The sequence below is a fragment of the Medicago sativa genome, chromosome 5, assembly GCF_051527215.1.
Source record: "Medicago sativa cultivar Bolivia chromosome 5, Bolivia_mono, whole genome shotgun sequence".
Classification (NCBI taxonomy): domain Eukaryota; kingdom Viridiplantae; phylum Streptophyta; class Magnoliopsida; order Fabales; family Fabaceae; genus Medicago; species Medicago sativa.
The window spans coordinates 2,332,833-2,355,656 of NC_140753.1; the positions used below are offsets into that span (position 1 = coordinate 2,332,833).

Below are 22,824 nucleotides of genomic sequence, written 5' to 3' on the forward strand. Positions count from 1 at the left end.
TAGGATTTGTATTCCAGACAATGACGAGATAAGGAAGATGATTCTTGAAGAGAGTCATAGAAGTAGCTTAAGTATTCATCCCGGAGCTACAAAGATGTATCATGACTTAAAGAAGTTGTTTTGGTGGTCTGGATTGAAACGTGATGTAGCACAATTTGTGTACTCTTGTTTGATTTGTCAGAAGTCGAAGGTCGAACATCAGAAACCCGCTGGGTTGATGACACCGTTAGATGTACCAGAATGGAAATGGGATAGTATATCCATGGATTTTGTGACGAGTTTGCCGAATACTCCTAAAGGGAATGACGCTATTTGGGTGATTGTTGATAGATTGACGAAGTCGGCACACTTCATTCCGATCAATATTAGTTTTCCTGTAGCTCAGTTGACGGAAATTTATATTCGAGATATTGTGAAGTTGCATGGTGTTCCTTCAAGCATTGTGTCAAATAGAGATCCAAGATTTACTTCGAGATTTTGGAAGAGTTTGCAAGAGGCTTAGGGCTCTAAGTTGAGATTGAGTTCGGCTTATCATTCTTAAACAGATGGTCTGTCGGAAAGAACGATTCAGTCGTTGGAAGATTTGTTGAGAGTATGTGTACTTGAGCAAGGTGGAACTTGGGATAGTCATCTTCCGTTGATAGAGTTCACTTATAATAACAGCTATCATTCAAGTATTGGGATGGCACCTTTCGAGGCTTTGTATGGTCGGAGGTGTAGGACTCCGTTGTGTTGGTTTGAGACCGGTGAAAGTGTGGTTCTAGGACCAGAAATTGTTCAACAGACTACTGAGAAGGTGAAAATGATTCAAGAGAAGATGAAAGCGTCGCAGAGTCGACAGAAGAGTTACCATGATAAGCGTAAGAAAGACCTTGAGTTTCAAGAGGGAGACCATGTGTTCTTGAGAGTTACTCCAACGACCGGTGTTGGTCGTGCATTGAAGTCAAAGAAGTTGACTCCAAAGTTTATTGGTCCTTATCAGATATCCGAGAGAATTGGCACGGTGGCTTATAGAGTTGGCTTACCACCGCATTTATCGAATTTGCACGATGTGTTTCATGTGTCGCAGCTGAGGAAATATGTTCCAGACCCATCCCATGTGATTCAGAGTGATGATGTGCAAGTTAGAGACAACCTTACGGTAGAGACCTTACCCTTGAGGATTGATGATCGCAAGATGAAGACGTTGAGAGGCAAGGAGATACCTCTAGTGAGAGTTGTTTGGAGTGGAACGACTGGTGAAAGCCTGACATGGGAGCTAGAGAGTAAGATGATGGAGTCTTATCCAGAGTTGTTTGCTTGAGGTAAAATTTTCGAGGACGAAAATTCTATAAGTTGGGGAGAGTTGTAACGCCCGTCTTAATTATTCGATTATTTAAAAATATATTTATATATATGATTTACGTGATTTTCATGATTGATATGTGTGAATTTTATGATTCATGAAGTTGAGTGGGTTATATGATTTATAACTGCATAATGTGGAGTATTTTGTTGTGGTGAAGTTGCTATGTTGTTATGACTTATTTTATTATTAAATAAAATAAGATATGAGAAATAAAATAAAAATATTAAAGATTGGGCTGCGTGGTGAGATGAGCAATTAGTAGTGAGAAGAGTAAAAAGGAGAGATAAATAGACAGACATAAGTTAGGAAAAGTAGTACGTACGTTTTTGGAGAAAAATGGAGAAAAGTCAGAAAGAGAGAAGAACCAAGGAGGGCTGCGATTCTGCTATTATCAGGTAAGGGTGAGACTAATTTTCAATATTATTAAGGGTATAATTCTATAGGATGAATTTAGCATGATTAGGTTAAGTTTTGGTGAGAATTGAGAATTAGGTTTAGGATCAATTTTGATGAATGAATCAAGAACAGATGTTAGATTGATGCAAAATTAGTGTACAGACCTTAGATATGACTTAAGATGATAATTAGATGCTATTTGGATGAAGGAATCATGAATATAGGTGAAAAGTTGTGATTTTTAGGTTTCTGGCCGTACTGACATTCATCGCTCGCACCTGCGAGCAAGAACACTCGCATCTGCGAGCTAGAACCCAGAACTCGCAACTGCGAGCAATGCAACTCGCAACTGCGAGTGACCTGTAAGCTCGCAACTGCGAGCAGAATAACTCGCCACTGCGAGTAAATACTTAGGAACCCAGAATGCACGCTTTGCTCGCCATTGCGTGCAAAGTTACTCGCAACTGCGAGTTAGGCCGTTAGTTGCCCAAAATTGTTCTGATGCGATCCTTTCGCACGTGTAGTCATGAGTTGATCTTAGAAGTAAGAAAGAGGGTTGTTTAGGATGCTTTCAGAAGTCCCAGAAGTCTGTTTAGGTGACTGAGATTAGTAGTGATGTTGTATAAGAATTATTTAAGGTGCTTTATGATGATAAGTGGTTATGATTCATTCCCTTTAATGTTGTTATGTTATTTAAACACTGTTTTACGATGTAAATGTTGCTGGTTGCTGCTGTTGACTGTTAGTGTCTTGAAGTTGCATGAGTCGGTCTATGTTGTTGGAATTTTAAGAAGTTGTCCATGATTATGAGTCGTATGAGTTGTTCACGTCGTCGTCTAAGTCGTTGGAAGTTTGAGTTCATTGCATGCTCATTAAAGTTGGGGGCTTTAGGCCCGGCAGCCTTTGTGCTCATTAAAGTTGGGGGCTTTAGGCCCGGCAGCCTTTGTGCTCATTAAAGTTGGGGGCTTTAGGCCCGGCAGCCTTTGTGCTCATTAAAGTTGGGGGCTTTAGGCCCGACAGCCTTTGTGCTCACACGTTGAAGAGCCTACTATGCTCATTTGTTGTTGATTGGTACCACATGCATTTGCATATCAAGAAGTTCATGATGTTTAAGTTGTCAAGTTGTTGTTGAGTTGATAGAGTCGCATGGTCTAAGATGAGTTGTGTTGTCAAGTTGAGTGTTAAGTTGATTATGAATTGTGATGAAAATTAGTAATGATATTTGATGATTGTATTTGTTATGAAATGAAAAATATACTGATTGTTAATTGTTGACATGTTATTAATGTTTAAGTTAAATGCATTTTATTGGATTATATGCTTAATGTATTGATTATGAAATCTCACCCCTTCTGCGTATATGTTGCCTCGACCGTGGGTAATGTGCAGGTAATAAAGATTAGAGGCGTTCGTGAGTGGACTCCTCACTTGGTGTCTAGGTGCTCTGATACGTAACGGGATGGGGGCGTGCTTTTACTTCTATTCCTTACGTGTCTCTTTTATGAACTAATTTATGAGATTTTCCAATAAGGCCTGCGTGCCAAGACTTTAAAATGTTGAACTATTTTCCGCTGCAACAGTTTAAGATTTTTCATGATGTTGAATTTGAAGGATAATTATTATTATCCATTTTATGATTTAAATGAAGTATGTGACATTCCGTTGTGATTAAAATACTCTGATTTTAAATGAAATTTTTATGTTGGGAAAACGGGGTGTTACAATACTCACCTTCACCAACGACATTTTCTGCTTCCTTCATCGATGACATTCTCTTGTTGTGTATCAAAATATTGTGAAAAATGATTGTTTTTAATAATGATGTGCAAAGTGGTGGTGGAGGTTAAAATAATCCAAGTTAGGTTACAGCTGATGATAAGGTGTTTTGTCCGGGGCTAAGTTTGATGATCATAGTCAAGATGTTGGTTATGATGATGGTGATGGTGATTGTTCTGGACCGGTTAGAGACCTAGGGTCCAATTTCTTAGACCCAATAACAAATCAAGCTCAATACCACATTTGACAGTTTACTCGCAACACACCCCTTCCCCGCGGGGGGTGCACGGAGCAACCGAGACCAGTTCAAACGAAATGTAACGAATCTCTCCATGTTCCCGCAAATCTCTCACCGGCGGTTACACTTCCCCCGATTTCGTAACAGTCAGACACATGTGTGTCATTACAACGGCTTTGCATTCACCCACTTCTATATAAAGGGAACTCCTCGCAGTCCCCAAGGTGGAATCTCTCTCACTTCTTAACCCCCCATTAATTTCTGACCTCTACTGACGCATTTCCACCACCAACAACCACCGCATTAAAGAGTACCGGCAGTCACCTTCTGATCAGGTATGATCAGTGATTTTAATGATGAACAAGATTTCACATGAACCTTTAGGATTTTTTGGTATGTATAGTAGCCAATTAGGAAGGAGTTAAAACATTACCTACATCCTTTTCTACTTTGTTTGCTCTAATATGAGTTTTTTTGTTAAAAAGTTTGTTATTGAGTTTGAAATTTTATTTTTTTATGTTAATTAGTGTTTTATACACACATATATGTCATTTATGTGTCTTTTATATGTTTTTTTAAAGTCAATTTTAATTTTTCATAGACTAGTACGAGTCTATAGACTCTGAGTTTGACAATTGGTTGAAATTAACCAAACGTAAGAACTATAATACTTGTTTTTCATCAAAAACAACACTTTCAACCTGATTAAAAGGAATGATTATAGGTAAAAATGGTTGATTCGTGAGTTCAGTGATAGCTAATTTTCTTAAGTCTATATTAGACTCAAGTTAGTATATCATAATTATTCTTAATTTTATTTAGAAAATATAAAAAAAAATTTAAATAAAACTAATACATTTCTTACTAAAGGAACAACTTGAATAATACTAACTTGTAAAAAATTACAGTCGGTGTGTAATAATTGTCCTTACTTTTATTCCAGTTATATGTTTTTAATCAAAATATGAAATAGATTAAAATAGAGAAGAGATACAATAAACTTGGAGGACGTATGCAAAACAACACAAAATGGTAAATATATCCCTAAAGTGTATTTCAAATAAATCAACTACAAAAGTGTTAAGTTACCAACCCAAAATGGTATTGAAAACAATAAATTGATCCCAAGTATTTCAACGATATTAAAATAAATAAATTAATTTGAATTGATTCTTTAGTCACAAATATTTGTCCTCTGTATGATTTTTTATAATAAATTCAAATTAGTAAATTATTTTTATTTAGAAGATATCAAAACAAAAGAATGTATTTTACTAATTAAATTAGTGGAAAACAAACATTTTGTCCGGTGTATGGATTGTATTTGCCAACAACTTAGACGAAGAGATCACAAAGAACAAAATATAGATCTGTGTGAAAAGCACTTGTTTAGATTGAAATAGCGAGATAAAAGAATGAAAATAAGTTATTTCAGGTAAACAAATTGACTCAAAATCTGTTAAAACAATATGGTATTTGTCCATTCTGATTTCATTCTATTAGACCGTGGGATATATACAAGAGGGTCCTTCATTGCTTCCTACAATTACTCCTATCTATATGTCTGCTAACATCAATTTTCAATGAATACTGATACTCCTATCAATGCTAAAGATATGGTACTTACAAATATTTACATTCTTATTCAAGACTTTCTAAATATAATCTTATTCCAGTTATATGTTTTTAATCAAAATATGAAATAGATTAAAATAGAGAAGAGATACAATAAACTTGGAGGACGTATGCAAAACAACACAAAATGGTAAATATATCCCTAAAGTGTATTTCAAATAAATCAACTACAAAAGTGTTAAGTTACCAACCCAAAATGGTATTGAAAACAATAAATTGATCCCAAGTATTTCAACGATATTAAAATAAATAAATTAATTTGAATTGATTCTTTAGTCACAAATATTTGTCCTCTGTATGATTTTTTATAATAAATTCAAATTAGTAAATTATTTTTATTTAGAAGATATCAAAACAAAAGAATGTATTTTACTAATTAAATTAGTGGAAAACAAACATTTTGTCCGGTGTATGGATTGTATTTGCCAACAACTTAGACGAAGAGATCACAAAGAACAAAATATAGATCTGTGTGAAAAGCACTTGTTTAGATTGAAATAGCGAGATAAAAGAATGAAAATAAGTTATTTCAGGTAAACAAATTGACTCAAAATCTGTTAAAACAATATGGTATTTGTCCATTCTGATTTCATTCTATTAGACCGTGGGATATATACAAGAGGGTCCTTCATTGCTTCCTACAATTACTCCTATCTATATGTCTGCTAACATCAATTTTCAATGAATACTGATACTCCTATCAATGCTAAAGATATGGTACTTACAAATATTTACATTCTTATTCAAGACTTTCTAAATATAATCTAATACCCCCCCCCAAGTTGGAGCATGAAGGTTTCGAATGCCCAACTTGTTAAGAAGGAACTCAAACTGTGATTTTCCCAATGCCTTTGTGAATATATCAGCGAGTTGTGTATGAGTAGGAACATAGGCTGTTTGAACATTGCCTTTAATTATTTCATCTCTGACAAAATGACAATCCACTTCAATATGCTTAGTGCGCTCATGGAATACAGGATTTTTGGCGATGTGCAATGCTGCCTGACTATCACAATGAAGACTCATGGGTTTGGAATGTAGAATACCAAGACTGGACAAAATTCCCTTGATCCATTTTAACTCACAGGTAGTAGCAGCCATTGATCTATACTCTGCTTCAGCTGACGAGCGAGACACAGTATGTTGTTTCTTCGTCTTCCAAGAGATTGGAGAGCTACCAAGCAGCATTAACCACCCTGTAACAGATCATCTGGTTAATGGGCAGCCTGCCCAATCTGAATCACACCATCCATAGAGTTGCAAGTCACATGAACGATTGAGTAAAATTCCTTGTCCTGGATTACCTTTCAGATAGCGTACTACTCTTAGTGCAGCTTCCCAATGTTCTTCCCTTGGTTGTTGCATGAATTGTGAGAGAGTATGAACACTATATGACAGCTCAGGCCTAGTGAAGCATAAGTATATTAGTCGGCCTACTAGGCGTCTATATTGCTCTGGATTTTCAAGAAAGCGTCCATTAGCCAATGGCAATCGATGGTTCTGTTCTAACGGTACGCTAGCAGGCTTAGCTCCAAGGAGTCCAGACTCAGAGATAATGTCAAGAGCATACTTCCGTTGACAAAGATAAATCCCGGTGGGACTTCTAGCAACTTCAACCCCTAAAAAATACTTCAAGACACCTAAATCTTTCATGTGAAAGCATGTGCTTAAGTAGTTTTTAAACCTTCGAATGGCAGCAGGATGACTTCCAGAGATTATGAGGTCATCAACATAAACAAGAACCACAAGTTGCACTTCATCACGTTGTAGAGTAAACAAAGAATAGTCAAGATATGATTGTTTGAATCCATATTTCTTCAATGCAGCGGATAATTTGGCAAACCAACATCGTGGTGCTTGCTTTAATCCGTAAAGTGATTTGCGCAACTTACATACCTTGTTGGGTTGTTGCACATGAAATCCAGGAGGCATCTTCATAAACACTTCTTCGTGAAGCTCACCGTGAAGGAATGCATTATGCACATCCATTTGATGTAGCTCCCATTCTCTCGTCGCTGCTACCGCCAAGACAATATGCACTGTCACCATTTTTACAACAGGTGCAAACGTTTCCGTGTAGTTAACTCCTTCGACTTGATGGTTTCCCAAGATTACAAGTCGTGCCTTAAATCGTTCCACCGTTCCATCCGAGTGATACTTAATTCGATACACCCATTTGCAACCAAGAGCCTTCCTACCCGGTGGCAAACTTTGCACCTCCCATGTTTCGTTTGTTTGAAGAGCTTGTATTTCTTCTTGTATGGCTGCTCTCCATCTCTCGTCTTTGACTGCTTCATGAAAATAGACTGGTTCTTTTTCTGTAGTAATGGCTGCTAGGAAGTTTTTGTGTGGCAAAGAAAATTTGTCATAGTTCACATAGTGTGCTAAAGGATAAGGTGCACCTGGATTATGTGTGAGAGAAGATGAACATTTGGAAGGGATCAACTTCTGGATGGTGTTAGTGACATAACCGTGCAAGCGAGTAGATGGTTGTTTGACTCGGTGCCCCCGTCCTAATTGCTCACCTTCATCTTGTGTGCTCTGAACTTGAATTATTGGGGATACATCACTGAATTCGTGCAGAACAGGTTCTATATCATCGGAACTTTGCTCATCTTGCACTCCCCCCTTCACTTCAGTACTTGTCTCATTTTCTGGTTCAAACACTGTTTCGATGAATTCACCGCTGCCACTCCTATCATCAACATCAACACCAATAGTATTTTGCATAACATTCTCGCTTTGTTCAGCAACCTCTTGATCAAAAGGAAATGTTGTTTCAAGGAACTCAACATCTCTTGATACAAAAAATTCTTTTGTTTCAAGATCATACAACTTCCACCCTTTCTTCCCATAAGGGTATCCAACAAACAAGCATTTTCGACTTCTGCTAGCAAATTTATCTCCTTTTCTCCCTTGATTGTGTGCATAGCATAATGATCTAAACACTCGTAAATGTTCATAGGAAGGTGCTTGTCCATACAACACTTCGTATGGTGTTTTTCCATTTAATACTAAAGTTGGAGTGCGATTAATTAAGTACCCTGCAGCCAATATGCATTCTCCCCAAAACTCAATTGGAAGATTTCCTTGAAACCGTAATGCTCGTGCTACATTTAGAATGTGACGATGCTTTCTTTCCACTCTTCCATTTTGTTGTGGTGTCCCTGTACAAGAAGTTTGAAACATGATACCTTGTTCGAGGAAATAACCCTTTATGCATGTGAACTCCGTCCCATTATCGCTTCTAACAATTTTAACTCTTCTGTTATATTGTCTTTCAACCATGGCGAAGAAGTTTATTAGTGTGCGTGTTACTTCTTTCTTATCAATTAACAAAGATATCCACACAGCTCTTGAGCAATCATCCACAATTGTTAAAAAATATGAAGCACCACAAGAAGAAGGAGTTCTATATGGTCCCCATAAATCACAATGAATGAGTTCAAATACATCAGCAGCCTTGTGATCACTTAAAGTGAACTTTTCTCTATTTTGTTTAGCCCGTTGACATACTTCACAGGCTTTATTCATTGACTCGCTAATTTTTCCACAATTAACACTAGGTAGTAACTTGATAGTCTTCAAAGAAGGATGTCCCATGCGCTTGTGCCACAGTTCCAATTGATTCACTCCACTAGTTTTGAATGCTCTCACGTTTGGGATCTCTTGCAAGAAGTAGAGCCCATCCATTCGCTCACCGACACCAATCACCATCTTCGAAGTGCAGTCTTGTATAATACACAAATCAGAAGTGAATTGAAAAATACAATTTGATTCATCAATCAACTGTGATACTGATATTAAATTGCAATTCAGGCTAGGAGCATAAAGCACATTTTTTAGCTTCAAACCCCCGTCAAGTTTTACAATTCCTTGTTTAGTTGCAGTGACACTTTGTCCATCCGGCAGTCCAACGGGATAACCAAATATATCTCGTAGTTCAGATAACTTCTTTAAACTACCTGTCATATGGTTTGATGCTCCAGTGTCAATGATCCATGTGTCAAGTTTATTCTTACCTGTCACTCTTTCACTTGTATTTGACTTTGATTTCTTCAGCAACTCCGCCAATGTCTGCCACTGCTCATCGCTTAAACATGTTTGTCCAGAATTTTCGGGTGCGAAACTAGTACCAACAAAAGCACTAGTACATGTTCCTACAGTTTGTGCAACATTGTCGCGCACCATTTTTCCATGTCCTGCATAGTTTTCAGTCTGATGTAGTCTGATGCAGTCCTTTGGTTGCTTCATCGTTCCATCAACGAAACCCCATTTTCTTCTCGCCGTCATGGACGTTCGCATAGCTCGAACCCATTCCTCACAGTTTTCACCTTGCGGATGCACCTGCGCAATCACACTTCCACGATTTTCATTGGAGTGTGGATCATAAATTAATGGGTTTCTGTTGCCAAGATCAGACTTTAATTGCTCTAATTTGGCATCTGTGTCAAGTTTTGGTTGCTCTTGTTTTTCTGCCATAGCAGCCGCCAGGTATGTTTTTCCCTAGGGTTCTATTCTATGGCTCTTGATACCATGTTAAAACAATATGGTATTTGTCCATTCTGATTTCATTCTATTAGACCGTGGGATATATACAAGAGGGTCCTTCATTGCTTCCTACAATTACTCCTATCTATATGTCTGCTAACATCAATTTTCAATGAATACTGATACTCCTATCAATGCTAAAGATATGGTACTTACAAATATTTACATTCTTATTCAAGACTTTCTAAATATAATCTAATAAAATCACTCCATCAATGAAGAAAATGGAGGAGAGAACTTTGAAAGATAAAAATTGGGTCGACTTGTTGGAGAGGGAAGAGCTATTAGATTCAAACGAGATTGAATTAAGATCGGCTTGGTGATTTCTTTTTCGCTACAAGTATGTCGTAATTTTTAATTAGAAGCTTTTTATTTGAGGGGTTGTAATTAGAAGTTTATTAAGGGGTTGTAATTAAAAGTTTATTAACTACTTAATGACTAACTAATATAATAATTTCATGCGGAGGAAAATCAAGATGAACTTGTGGTAACAATCGTGATGTAAGGATTTCATCGCAACACAAGAGGTTCCCAGATGCAGAAGAGGTTGCTTGGGTGCTAGAAAATTTACCTGCAAATATTAACACTCCAACATTTATGTTCCAAATGAGGTGGAAAAGCGTGTAAAGTATGAATTGTAACTTGGTTTGAATCAGGGTCCCATTTATATAGACAAAGTCATCATAACCTTCCTCGATGATACCGACATGGTAGACAGTTGAAGGATGATCTAAGTTCAGAGGGGATGAAGCCCACTCTTGTGTGGAGACTGCTGACTGGTGAGGCGCAATGTTGGTCTTGTCTGACAGGTGTAACGAATCATTTGTTAACGAGTCTTGGTTGATTGGGGTGATGAAGAGGGATGTGATGGTCTAGTTCAAAATAAATATTTTTTTTGAAAAAAAACCAAAATTATAACATTTTTTTTACTAATTTTTTTTTTAAAGTATTTATGATGGGTGTTAGGAATTCTCTCTTTCCAACACCCCTTCTACTTCTATCACTAAAATTATTATGGGTTTCACATCTTAGAAATTGACAACATGTAAATTGGAAGGAATCCACGTAAATTATTACACCATCCGGTCATTAATATAAACAAAAAACTACATTTAAGATTCATTCATTTAATGATGTATATGGTCTATAATAAAGACCATGTGCATCATTAAATGAATGAATCTAAAATGTAGATTTTTGCTTATAATAGTGACCGGAGGGTGTACAGTGAAATGCTAGCAAGTGCCTTTAGGATACTAGATCAAAAGTTTAAAATAGAAATTTTATCCCAAAATTTATGTATTCAGAATATTGAAACATAAAAAAATAACATTTTTTACATGAAAGTTACCAATAGTTTCTATTTTTGAATCTTTAACAAGTGTCCTAAAAACACTTGCTAGCAAAACCCTTTATATTATTATAAGTCACTGCAAAAAAAATATTTGTGTTTTATTGCAAGTCACCTTACAATATCGATGCATCATTAATATATTCATGGGTCATGTTAACCGGTGCCCCTAAAAATAGAAAATATATTCTCTAATTATAAAACTTAATGTCTACCAAAAATACAATCTTACCCCTTCTTAATTTTTTGACACGTCATCCAAATTATATCCTTTTGTGTCTTTCGCTTCAACTTCTCCCTATTTTTTCTCTCTTAAAAAACAAATTAAAACAAACTCACTGGATAAAACACATTAACTAAATATTTTTTAAAGAAAAAACAAACTTAATCTTAATCTCAGTCCAAAGAAATTTTCCTATAATTCAACTTTTAAATATCTAAAGAGTTAAAAAAATTACAATCTTATATCTAAAGAGTTAAAAAAATTACAATCTTCTATTCTCTATTCTATTCTCTAATCATGAAACTTAATGTCTACCAAAAATACAATCTTACCCTTATTAATCTTTTGACACGTCATCAAAAATTATATCCTTTTGTTTCAACTTCCTCCTATTTTTTATCTTTTAAAAACAAATTAAAACAAATTCACTCAATAAAACACACTAACTTAATCTACAAACAAACTTAATCTTAATCTCAATCAATACAAATTTTCTTATAATTCAACTTTTAAATATCTAAAGAGTTTTGTCAAAAAAAAAATATCTAAAGAGTTAAAAAAAAAACAAATACAATCTATTATCTTTCTCTAATTATGAAAGTTAATGATCAATAAAAACACAATTTTGCCACATCTTAATATTTTGACACCTCAACTTATATTTATCTTTTTGTTTCTTTTGTAACAAAAGCACCTATCTAGCTGAGAGAGAACATAAATTTCAAAAGATTGATGTGATTTTGCAACAAAAAGTTTCTTTTATATTGACTAGCTAAAAGACGGGCTCTCATGTGCCTGTCTTTCCGCTCTTTTTATTCGCTAACATTCAATTATATCTGATTGATAATCACAAAATAACAAAAATTCATTCTTAAAAAAAATAACATAACTTCAAGAAAGTTACAAAATATTTATTACAATGCATATATCTATTTTTCAAAAAATTAGACATTATCAAGATTGCTTCTTTTCTAAAAATAATTTGCCTTTGTTTTTTCATTATTTTTTCTTATTCAAAAGAAAAATTATATTAAATAAAAAGAAATAGATAAAGAGTTTGAGGGCATTAGACCTGACTCAGGCACAACCAAAAACAGGGATACCACATAATAAATCAGATCAAGTGGATCGACCCAAATCTATCATAACAAAAATTCACTAATTACGGGTGCAACCTAGAAAACCCATATACGGGCGCGAAACTAGGTTACAAAAAAATATGAAAAGTGAACCTCTGTGAAAAACAATTAATGGATCGATCGTCATCACAGTAAATAATACAGTTGTACAATTTATACACGGGACTCGTAACGACATCTTTATCAATAATGAAATCTTTACTATTTTAAATATTTTTACATATAATTACACTAACCTCCCTTAAGGTCTTCTTAAATAACACAAACACCCGCTCTATTTTTTAACTAAATATTAATCCTCCTTTTTTTTTTCTCAAATTGACAAGCACTTCTTTTATAGTATAAAATGGTTTAAACTTTGTTAATTCCATTTATTTTGAGCAATTAACTTCTTCATACAAGTATGAAACTCATTTAATATTGACAAGCACTTCTTTTATAGTATAACATGGTTTAAACTTTGTTAATTCCATTTATTTTGAGCAATTAACTTCTTCATACAAGTATGAAACTCGTTTAATATTGACAAGCACTTCTTTTATAGTATAACATGGTTTAAACTTTGTAATTCTATTTATTTTGAGCAATTAACTTCTTAATACAAGTATGAAACTCATTTAATTTTCGACCATTTTTCTTTCCATTTTTCACGTAGCTAATTTTCCCCAACTTATTGTTCCTGGGTCAAGGTGGTTTAATTTTTAAACTCTAATGTAATAAAACGGATATATCGAAGATTATTTCCTTTTCATTGATCAACCACAATGTCCATCCACCAAAAAATTTCTCATTTCTATATTCTCTTTTGATCTCTTCTGTAATTGTCGATGTTAGATTCTATTTGGTGGTAAAAACAAATGTTGTTATTGTTTTTCCATTGCGAGAAAAAAATTTCATTTAACTTATTTGTGAAAAGAGAAAGCTGATACAAACAAACCAAAATGACTGATTAAATTGTATATTTACAAAGTTATTGAAATGAATATATGAAGAGAGATTGATGTGTTTGGAAAATTAGAAGCGGTGTCTGTGTTATTTAGGAAAAGAAAATCTCAAGGGAAGTCAAAATAATTTTCCCTTTTATCATTAACGTCAGCTTTATCATTAGTTTTTTCTTATCTTCTCAATTAATATAACATTGCAATGTGCTTTGATGCACACCCTACTTCGAATTAGCCCGTGTGGAGCACGGGCCCGTGCTTAGCACGGGTTAGTTGCTAGTTTCAATTAAAAACAACAACTTTTTGACTTTCGTACCGTTTGGCCCGGCTTTTTTTCAGCTTCTCTACATTTTTAAGGAGAAGCTAGGCCAAACACAATATCAATAAAGTACCTTCTAAAAAAAGTACTTTTTTTAGAATGGATAAAATTGAATGGAATGAGCTTTGACCAAAAGTTGTTGAATGCTACTTCAAAAAACTACTTCTCGACAATTTATTTCACAAACACCTCTCTTCAACTCACGCTGGCAACCTTTTATTTTATTTTTTCAATATGTTTTTTTTTCCATTTTATTTTATTTTATTTTCTTGAACCGGTCCATTTAATTTGATTATCTATTTTTGAAGGAATTTTATTATCTTTTTATCACTTATATATTAATTTCAATATCTTTTAATTATCACAACCTCGCAAATATTTTTATTCACGCTGTCATTGAATGACACCGAATAATTTTATTACCTTTCTTCAACCTTGGAAATATATACACACACACATTAGCGTTTAGAGTAATACTTTATGTCCGTCTGTATGTTTTTTTTGTTACACTAATGCGTATAATTTTTTTAGTGTTGTGTAATGTTTATAATTATTTTTATAATATTTTGATTTTAATTAAAAGTACAAGTGTAGTTGCCTAAAAAAATTATACTTATATATTTTACACCTTTGTATTGTAACAAACTATGCATATCTTTTTCGTATTAAAAAAAAACTAAACATATCTTTTTCAATGACACCAGCAATGTAACAAATATAATATTATATAATATAAATTCTTATCTTTTTGATTGACACTAAAAATATGGTATTCTTATAACAAAATTTGTTATAGAGTATAATTGGAAAAGAAAAAACCAACTATTCTCATTATATATACACAGACATATATCCTTCAAAAAAAAATACACACACATATACATATTATAGATATATTCATAATAAATTCAAAGTTTTTTCCTTGTGAGCTTATCTCAGTTGATAAAGATAGTGCATAAATATATGCAAGGTCCAGAGTTCGAACCCCGACACTACCAAAAAAAGTAATAAATTCAAAAGTATAATAAATTCAAAGTTTTGTACAATATTTTGCCAAACAACTTTTAACTTAAAAATAACTTTAAAATTAAAAAACAATAAAGAAACCAAACAACTTTAGCTTCTTCCTTAAAGAGCTTTATTTTAACTTTGTTTTAAAGTAGCTTTTAGACCGAAAAAAAGTCTGGTCAAACGGTACCAAAGTGGAACATTCCACTTTTTATCAATTCCCAATACAAAACTTCTATATTAGTCTTCTTAACTAATTTCTCTATATTTATTCTATCATGCCCTTTATTGTATAACACTCTCTCTTCTTTTGATTCTTTTAATATATTTTTCTCATTTCACTGTAAGAAATAAATTTATAAAATAATTTATAATTTCTCTTTTCTATATAAAATTAATTATTATTATTTTGATGAACAATTATATTACTTAATATGTGTAAAAAATGTCAAAACAACGTATAATAAAATACTATTTAATAAAAATTTGTTAAAAAATATTAATTATTATTATTTTGATGAACAATTATATTACTTAATATGTGTAAAAAATGTCAAAACAACGTATAATAAAATACTATTTAATAAAAATTTGTTAAAAAATACATAATATTTCTCCATTGCTAATATTGTTAAGAAATTTTGAAAGCACACTCGTGTTTTGTGCTGATCACGGCGTTAGTCACGCACTTTCCATGCCTAACAAATTAAACCCAGCGGTTCGCACGTGTCAATGAGGTAATGTAAATCTCAAATAACCACTTTTTTTATTACTAAAAAAAAGCTCACTGGGAATATTCCTAATTTTATACCCTGTGTTTAAGACGCGTCGTTGCTCGAGTTTGAATTTAATTTACAATAATGTTTTTTTTCTAGTACCTTGAATTTGAATATGATATTTAATATGTGCTCTCGACGAATATTTTCTTAAATAAAGGTTATGGTTATATCGAATCGATCTAATTTTTTAATAATATGTACGGATTTAGCACGTTCATTCGTAAATATAATATAGCAAGGCTTTAACATAATAACCAAAAATGTTATTTATTTATATTATAGGCTGGTCTGATGTTAAAAGTAGAGAAACTCTAAAGTCACGATTTTTCTTTTAATAAATAAATCATAGACTCTCTCTAAAAGTCTTGCGAGGAATACTAACAAAATTCAATGATATCTCATATTTTAGTTTGGTGATGGCTGATTGTTAAGGGAAAGTGTTATGTTATTTGAATAATCATTTGATTGACAATTTAATTTCATAAAGAAAAATAGATATTTTCACAAAAATCAAAGCAATATAGAGAAAGTAAAAACATAATGCGAGTATGAGAGATAAAGTTGTCATAAAAGTTGTGCAAAAGTTGTCGGAAAAAATGTTGTACAAATACCATTTCTCCAAGGGAAATGATAGAATTATTCTATTTTTAACATTATCTATAATACCCAATTTTCTTATATTATTTAGGGAGACTGGGAGAGTGTCCATATATAACACTTATCGATTGTCAAATGATTTGTAATCTCTTACTTCTTTTGTTATAAATAAATCAGGTTAAGTGTTATGCTAATATTTTTGTTCATCGTAGGACTGGTACAAACTGCCCTTAAAAACAACAAATGTTTGCGTTTTAACAAACTTGACGTTTGATAGATTATGGACTAACACAAGTCGGTCCTATGAAGAACACACTTAAGCCATAAAATATTTAACACTTGGTTGACTACTGACTCATATGGATGATCATACCATGTGGCCATACCTAGTTAAGGTTGACCATCTAAGTCATGCATAATTTGGCTATATTATTCAGGCTGTCTAACTCAGCTCCACCATTTTACGTTCCCAGCTAAGCTTGACCATTCACGCCATGCCTATCTCATCACCACCATTCAAATATGTCTAACTCAACTTAACCATTCAGGTCACGTTGAGGTCCACTTTTATCACTTACGCTAAGCTCATCCACCGTCTCAGCTATATAGGTTAGTTAGACACCAAGTTATTGTCCAAGTGAAAGTTGTAGTCTCCTTGGAAAAGTTTCATGGCATGCGACACATCTTGCATGAACAAGTGACATGAGCCGCGTGTGCTCAAGCTTCGCCCTATATTGACGAGTTGCATAGAGAAAGAGTGATCAACTCTATATGTTATAGTACTCTTTCGAACGATGTGCATGGATCTCGGAGGCGTATCTTTATAGGCATGGACATCTAAAGAGAGACCGATTACATCAAGAAAGTGAAAACTATAAAAATATACACTTAAAAAGGGAAAAAAGATTTATCAACTCCAAGGTAAATAATGTATTTTATCTTAGACATTTCAATGTACTTTTGAAGTTTTATCTCTAGAACATTCAACGAGTAATCTACTTGTTATCTCTATCTTGTGTTTACATATATGAATTAAGGTTATTGTCTACCTTGTATTACTTCATTTTTTTTTAAGTTGATCTATCTATTAATAAAATATATATATATATATATATATATTTTTTTTCATAAATTAAAAAACTAAAAACACAAAAGTCATTAATCACTTAAAACACTTTGTTTTAGTGCCAAAAAGTTACCGCATACAAATTACCAAGGGCGTACATACAATGTTGTGTATTTTTGTCCAATTTGGTAAGTACTTCCTCCAGTCCTTTTTACAATAGACAAATTGGTCAACTAAAATTGATGTATTTGATTCATGATATAGATTAAATACATTAACTTTTGTTGACCCATTTATTTCTTATAAAAAGGACCGGAATGAGTAATCACTTTACCTTACCCAAGAAAATGATTGGCCGATTGTGGATTACTGTATTTATCTGTTACAACAACAAGTAAGTACGAGTGAGTCAACAAATATCTGTTAAAAAAGTAACGGCTGGGTAAAGAAAAGAAGGTGACGTTAACGAAAACCGTTAGTTTGTTGAATGGTACGTGTTAGGTACGAAAATACCAAACGGAGAATTACGCACCATCTTTTCATTTCAGAAACCTTCCTATAAATAGATCCATATCCACATTTCACAACTACTCTCATTTTCATTTTCATCAAGCTCTCATTTCAACTACCACAGACAAAACAGTACTCTCTCTTTCTCTAATTCCATCTTCTCTTATCATTGTATGGCAGCCAATTCGAGCAGCGGAGCGATCACTACCTTCGGGAAACGACTCATCAACCAGATCTGGAACAACAACAACTCCATCTCTTCCTCTGCTCCTCTCTCCCTCGCATCAAGGTATAATTTTCATTTTTAGTATTTTACTCTGTTTTTTGCTAATTTCATTGTTTAATTACTATAATATTGATCTCTAATTAAGTAGTACTGTTGCTAATTAATCTAGCTGCTATTTCAATTTATGAAATTATCATGAAGAAATTTTTGTGATCTGTTCGGTTTTGATATTATGAAGAAGTTAATTTGTGATTAATAAGTCAAGATTGGAAGTTCATTCGTACGGTTTTTTTATTGCAATTTGCGGAATTTACGGAGATCACTATGCGATTTTTGTTCCTAATATTCCGATTCCGTTCATTTCTAGGGCAAATTTTTTCCAAACGGTGAATTCGAGTATAGATTTTCTAGAATTTTTCATTCTTTCAATTGTGTACTTTGCTTAGATTTTGATTCCTTTTATGCTGGAAAAATTGAGGTCTGATTGAACGTTGAAAACAAGATTCCATTAATTTGGTATTTATTTATTCCTTTCACTGGATTTTCCTTTCTTTTTCTTTATGCGGTTCTTTTGCAGTAATTTTTCTTTCCTAACCTTATCTGATTCCTCTTTAACCTTTTTTCTTTTGCTGACACTAGCATTGCCTTTTTCTCATTTTGGATGCTTTCACTTTTTGTTTTATACTTTATATATTATTTTATGAAATTAATAAACGAAATTTCCTTGCATCTTGGAGTGTGATGCATATGAAAATTTGTCCAAAAAATTGTTGTTCATATCCTTTGGTATTGAGAAATAAGTAAAATAAAATAAAATATTAATAAAGTATTTTTGGTGGTATTGTATTGTTGATGATAATGTACGTCAAAGTTTGATTTGACAACGCCAAAATCATCTCTTGCTTCCTTTGTCGTATTGGGGGATATATATCTTTTTTCCTACTCGTCTCATCCATCCACCTCAACCAACCAATGCCACTTTCCACTGTACCTTGTGACTTTGTTCTGGTTGTGTTCAATCAAGGTTATTATGCTTTTCATATTAGTACTATTCCAAATTTGACCTTTTTATTCTTCCAAAATGTCTTGGATTTATATACTAAGTTCAACTTTTTTTTTTTCTTAGTACTATTCCAAATTTGACCTTTTTATTCTTCCAAAATGTCTTGGATTTATATACTAAGTTCAACTTTTTTTTTTCTTTCTGATATAAGTTATAATTAACTTCAACTTGTGGTTAATTATAGTAAAAAAAAAGTTTGGTTAGTTAATAAGAATCTTTTGGTTCAACTCACAAAGTTCATAAACGTCAATTTTTGGCCTTCCTTAGCATTTAAGGGGTGTTATGTAAATATCTCTATTAACATTGATAATGTTCTATTAGTCTTAACTTTGTCCTGATGAGCTTCAGATCCGAACTCACAAACTTTTTATTAGTGAAAAATAATCTTGTTGGTAGATAGCTGCTCTTTTATTATTTACTCCCTCCGTCCCAATTTATTTGACCCCTTGACTCATTTCACACAAATTAAGAAAAATGTATAAATAAAGGGGAAAGTTGAATATATTGTATTGAGAATGATAAAAGTAGTACTCCCTCCGTCCCAATTTATTTGACCCCTTGACTCATTTCACACAGATTAAGAAAAATGTATAAATAAAGGGGAAAGTGGAATATATTGTATTGGGAATGATAAAAGTAGTATTATTTAGTGTTATATTGTATTGGGAATGATGAAAGTTGTATTGAAAATTGAAATGGGTCAGTTATTTTGGGACACTTTTTTTTAGAAAATGGGTCAGTTATTCCGGGACGGAGGGAGTATTATTTAGTGTTATATTGTATTGGGAATGATGAAAGTTGTATTGAAAATTGAAATGAGTCAGTTATTTTGGGACACTTTTTTTTAGAAAATGGGTCAGTTATTCCGGGACGGAGGGAGTAGCATTTATGAGAGTTTTGTCAACGTGGAAATTATAATATGGATAAGATCTATGCATGTGGGTCCAAGTTATTGTCTTTATCGTATCTTTTTAGCTAGACGTGGGGTTTGTTTTTATCTAGTCAGAATCTTTAAGGATCAAAACTTACAAAACTCTGTTCTCTCTGCTTGTTAGAGCCTTTTTAGTAATTTTTCCCACATCTTGAAAATACAGGGCTCTATAGGCCCATCTGATCAGTGTAAAATGCAGACTGTGCTCTCTACATTCAATTATGATGGTTTTTAACTTATCTATCCATATGTTTTCTCATTTATTAGCTGTATTAACAACCATGGAGTTTTCTCATTTATTTTATTTATTACTCGTGATTATAAACATATATATTGAACGGCTTATACATGTGATTTAAACTTTTTTTTTAAAGGATGTTATTTAAACTTTAAATTGATACTTATTCTGTTATATATGCAATTTTATTTCTTTTTGAACCTCGCTAGAATACATATTCGTGGGATCAACTAATTTTTGAATGGCTAGCTTTAATGGACACACAATGTCCATCAGAGGTGCCATATATTGACAAAAAAAAAAGGTGCCATTATACAAGTTGTTTGTCAATGTGCATGGAAATGGAATAATTAAGTTATGTTAACTTATAGTATTAAAGTTAAATATGTTCATGTACCAAATAACAACAATACCATCAGCACCAGTTTCTACCTATTTGTTTCTTTGCACACAACAAAGCACTCCAAAGACGCGTGTTCCTTGCTCTCAATAAACTTGTATTATTTGTTGTTTCCTTTTGGCCCTCATGGAAAGCATATAAAACTATTATTTATCAATTAAATTCTATATGTATTTCTTCATTGCATGTCTACCTGTCCAAGTTCTAACCTTTTATTTAAATAATAGTTTTGGCCATAAACTATTTTAAAGATCAGAATGTATGGGGGTGGTGGTGTGGGCCGGTAGGGATAAGGTTGTCATAGCGGTATGTTTTACTTGTACATTTGAGCAATCTCAATCTCGTCAGTTATTTTTGACAAAGTTGCCCACATCTAATCTATAGATAAGGTGCTGTTTAAGACGCATCTGTCTGTATTTTTTCTTATAGTTACATGTGTGCATAATGTCAATGTATGGGATGGGAGGAAATTTTTTCTTATGCATGGAATAAGATTTTTAAAATATCTCTCAATATTGTGAAAAATGTATATTTTTTTTAAAAAGATGACTCATTTTTAGATGAGGGCGTGGAAAACGCAGGCAGAATACTTAATTACGAAAAGTAGGTGGACCAGTTGATGCTCCAAACCTTATTAAGGTCGTAGATACCCATCACGTGATCACTAATCTTTGCTTTGACAACTAACCATCCATCTGTATATGCCATGTGGATGACTCATTCACACCCGGCCATCTATCAAATATGTTTTTTTTTTTTTTTTTTTTAAATTTTCTTGACAGATTAAAGATGGTTATTTTTTCATACATAGTTTAAGATTTTGATTTGATGGAATAAAAAAACTAAGGTTAATTCATTTTTTTAAAACGATTAAGTACTATAAAGTCACTAGGATACTGGTCAATTTGGTCTAGTCTTGTAACAAAAGGTTTGAGTAGTTGGTATGAAGTCTTAGTTTGAACTTTATTTATCGTCTCCGTTGTAAACCAAAAAGATTGATAATTATATAATATGATTAAACTTTTAAAATGTTTCAATGATACAGTTTATGGAAATCAATATCTCTAATTAATTATGTTGCTTTTTTTGGACTTGAAATTGTATTCATTCTTATGATGGAATTTGGTTTGAATACAGGAGGGCAGCATACAGTTCAGTGTACGACAAGAACGCTGATGATCAGATCCACTCTGAGCCTGTTCCTGATGATGTGATCCAGGCAACTCAATCCACCAAATACTGGGCCCCAAACCCACATACTGGGGTATTTGGGCCCCCAGGAGAGCAACCCAGTGGGAATGCAAGTACTGCTGCAGGTTCTGTGCTGGAGGAAAAGGCTTGGTTTCGTCCCACCAGCATTGAGGACTTGGAGAAGCCCCACCCTAATCCTTAATAGTTCCCTAATCCCTTTCATTTAGAACATAATATATGTATATGTTTGCGTATAAATAAGGGCAGTACTTGTGTGTGAGTAGCCAAGTTGAAGTGGTGTGTGGTTATTCTAGCTTGTGTATCTATATTTTGTGCTGAACTTCAAAGAGTGCAGCAGAGACTGCAGTATTGCATGTTGATGCTCGTTGAAGAGTGTGGACCTTTTTATTATATACATATAGCTAGACATGAACTGCGTCCATATGCATGTAAGCTTCTTGTCTGTGTTTTCATGCAGCAGCTTTAATATTAGACCTATGTTTATGTTATGGTTTTGTCTATGGTGTGAGCTAATTTTCTTCTTGACATTACCAATAGAAATTATCTCTATCCGTAAAAATTTATCAAAATAAATGAAAAAAAAATTCAATGACTTCTGACAAGCAGCCCAGATTTTGACTTTGCCGAAATGGAAATAGATTTCTGCGAAGTTCAATTTGAATTTGTTAGAATAAAAAATAGATAGGTTCTAACATAGTTTAATCTCATTTACTTGAATAGAATTGGGTTTTGATCAACTCAAAATATAAATGTGTTCTAGTTCTAGTTTATCAAAATTTTGTGGGGTGGAAGAGGGGCAGATTTTAGTTTTACAAGATTTGTTGGAGTAGAGTCAAATTTGAAGGGTATATAATAAAAATTTCAGAGGAGAGATTGT

General features: G+C 33.2%; 1 protein-coding gene across 1 annotated transcript; it reads left to right on the top strand.

Moving 5' to 3' along the window:
• The first annotated feature begins 17,956 nt into the window (after positions 1 to 17,956).
• LOC146919075 (late embryogenesis abundant protein At5g17165-like) lies at positions 17,957 to 22,435 on the top strand. Its single transcript, XM_085712332.1, has 2 exons — positions 17,957 to 18,166; positions 21,873 to 22,435. Exons 1-2 carry the CDS (start codon positions 18,051 to 18,053, stop codon positions 22,126 to 22,128), a joined length of 372 nt encoding a protein of 123 aa, XP_085568458.1. The 5' UTR covers positions 17,957 to 18,050; the 3' UTR covers positions 22,129 to 22,435.
• Positions 22,436 to 22,824: the final 389 nt, after the last annotated feature.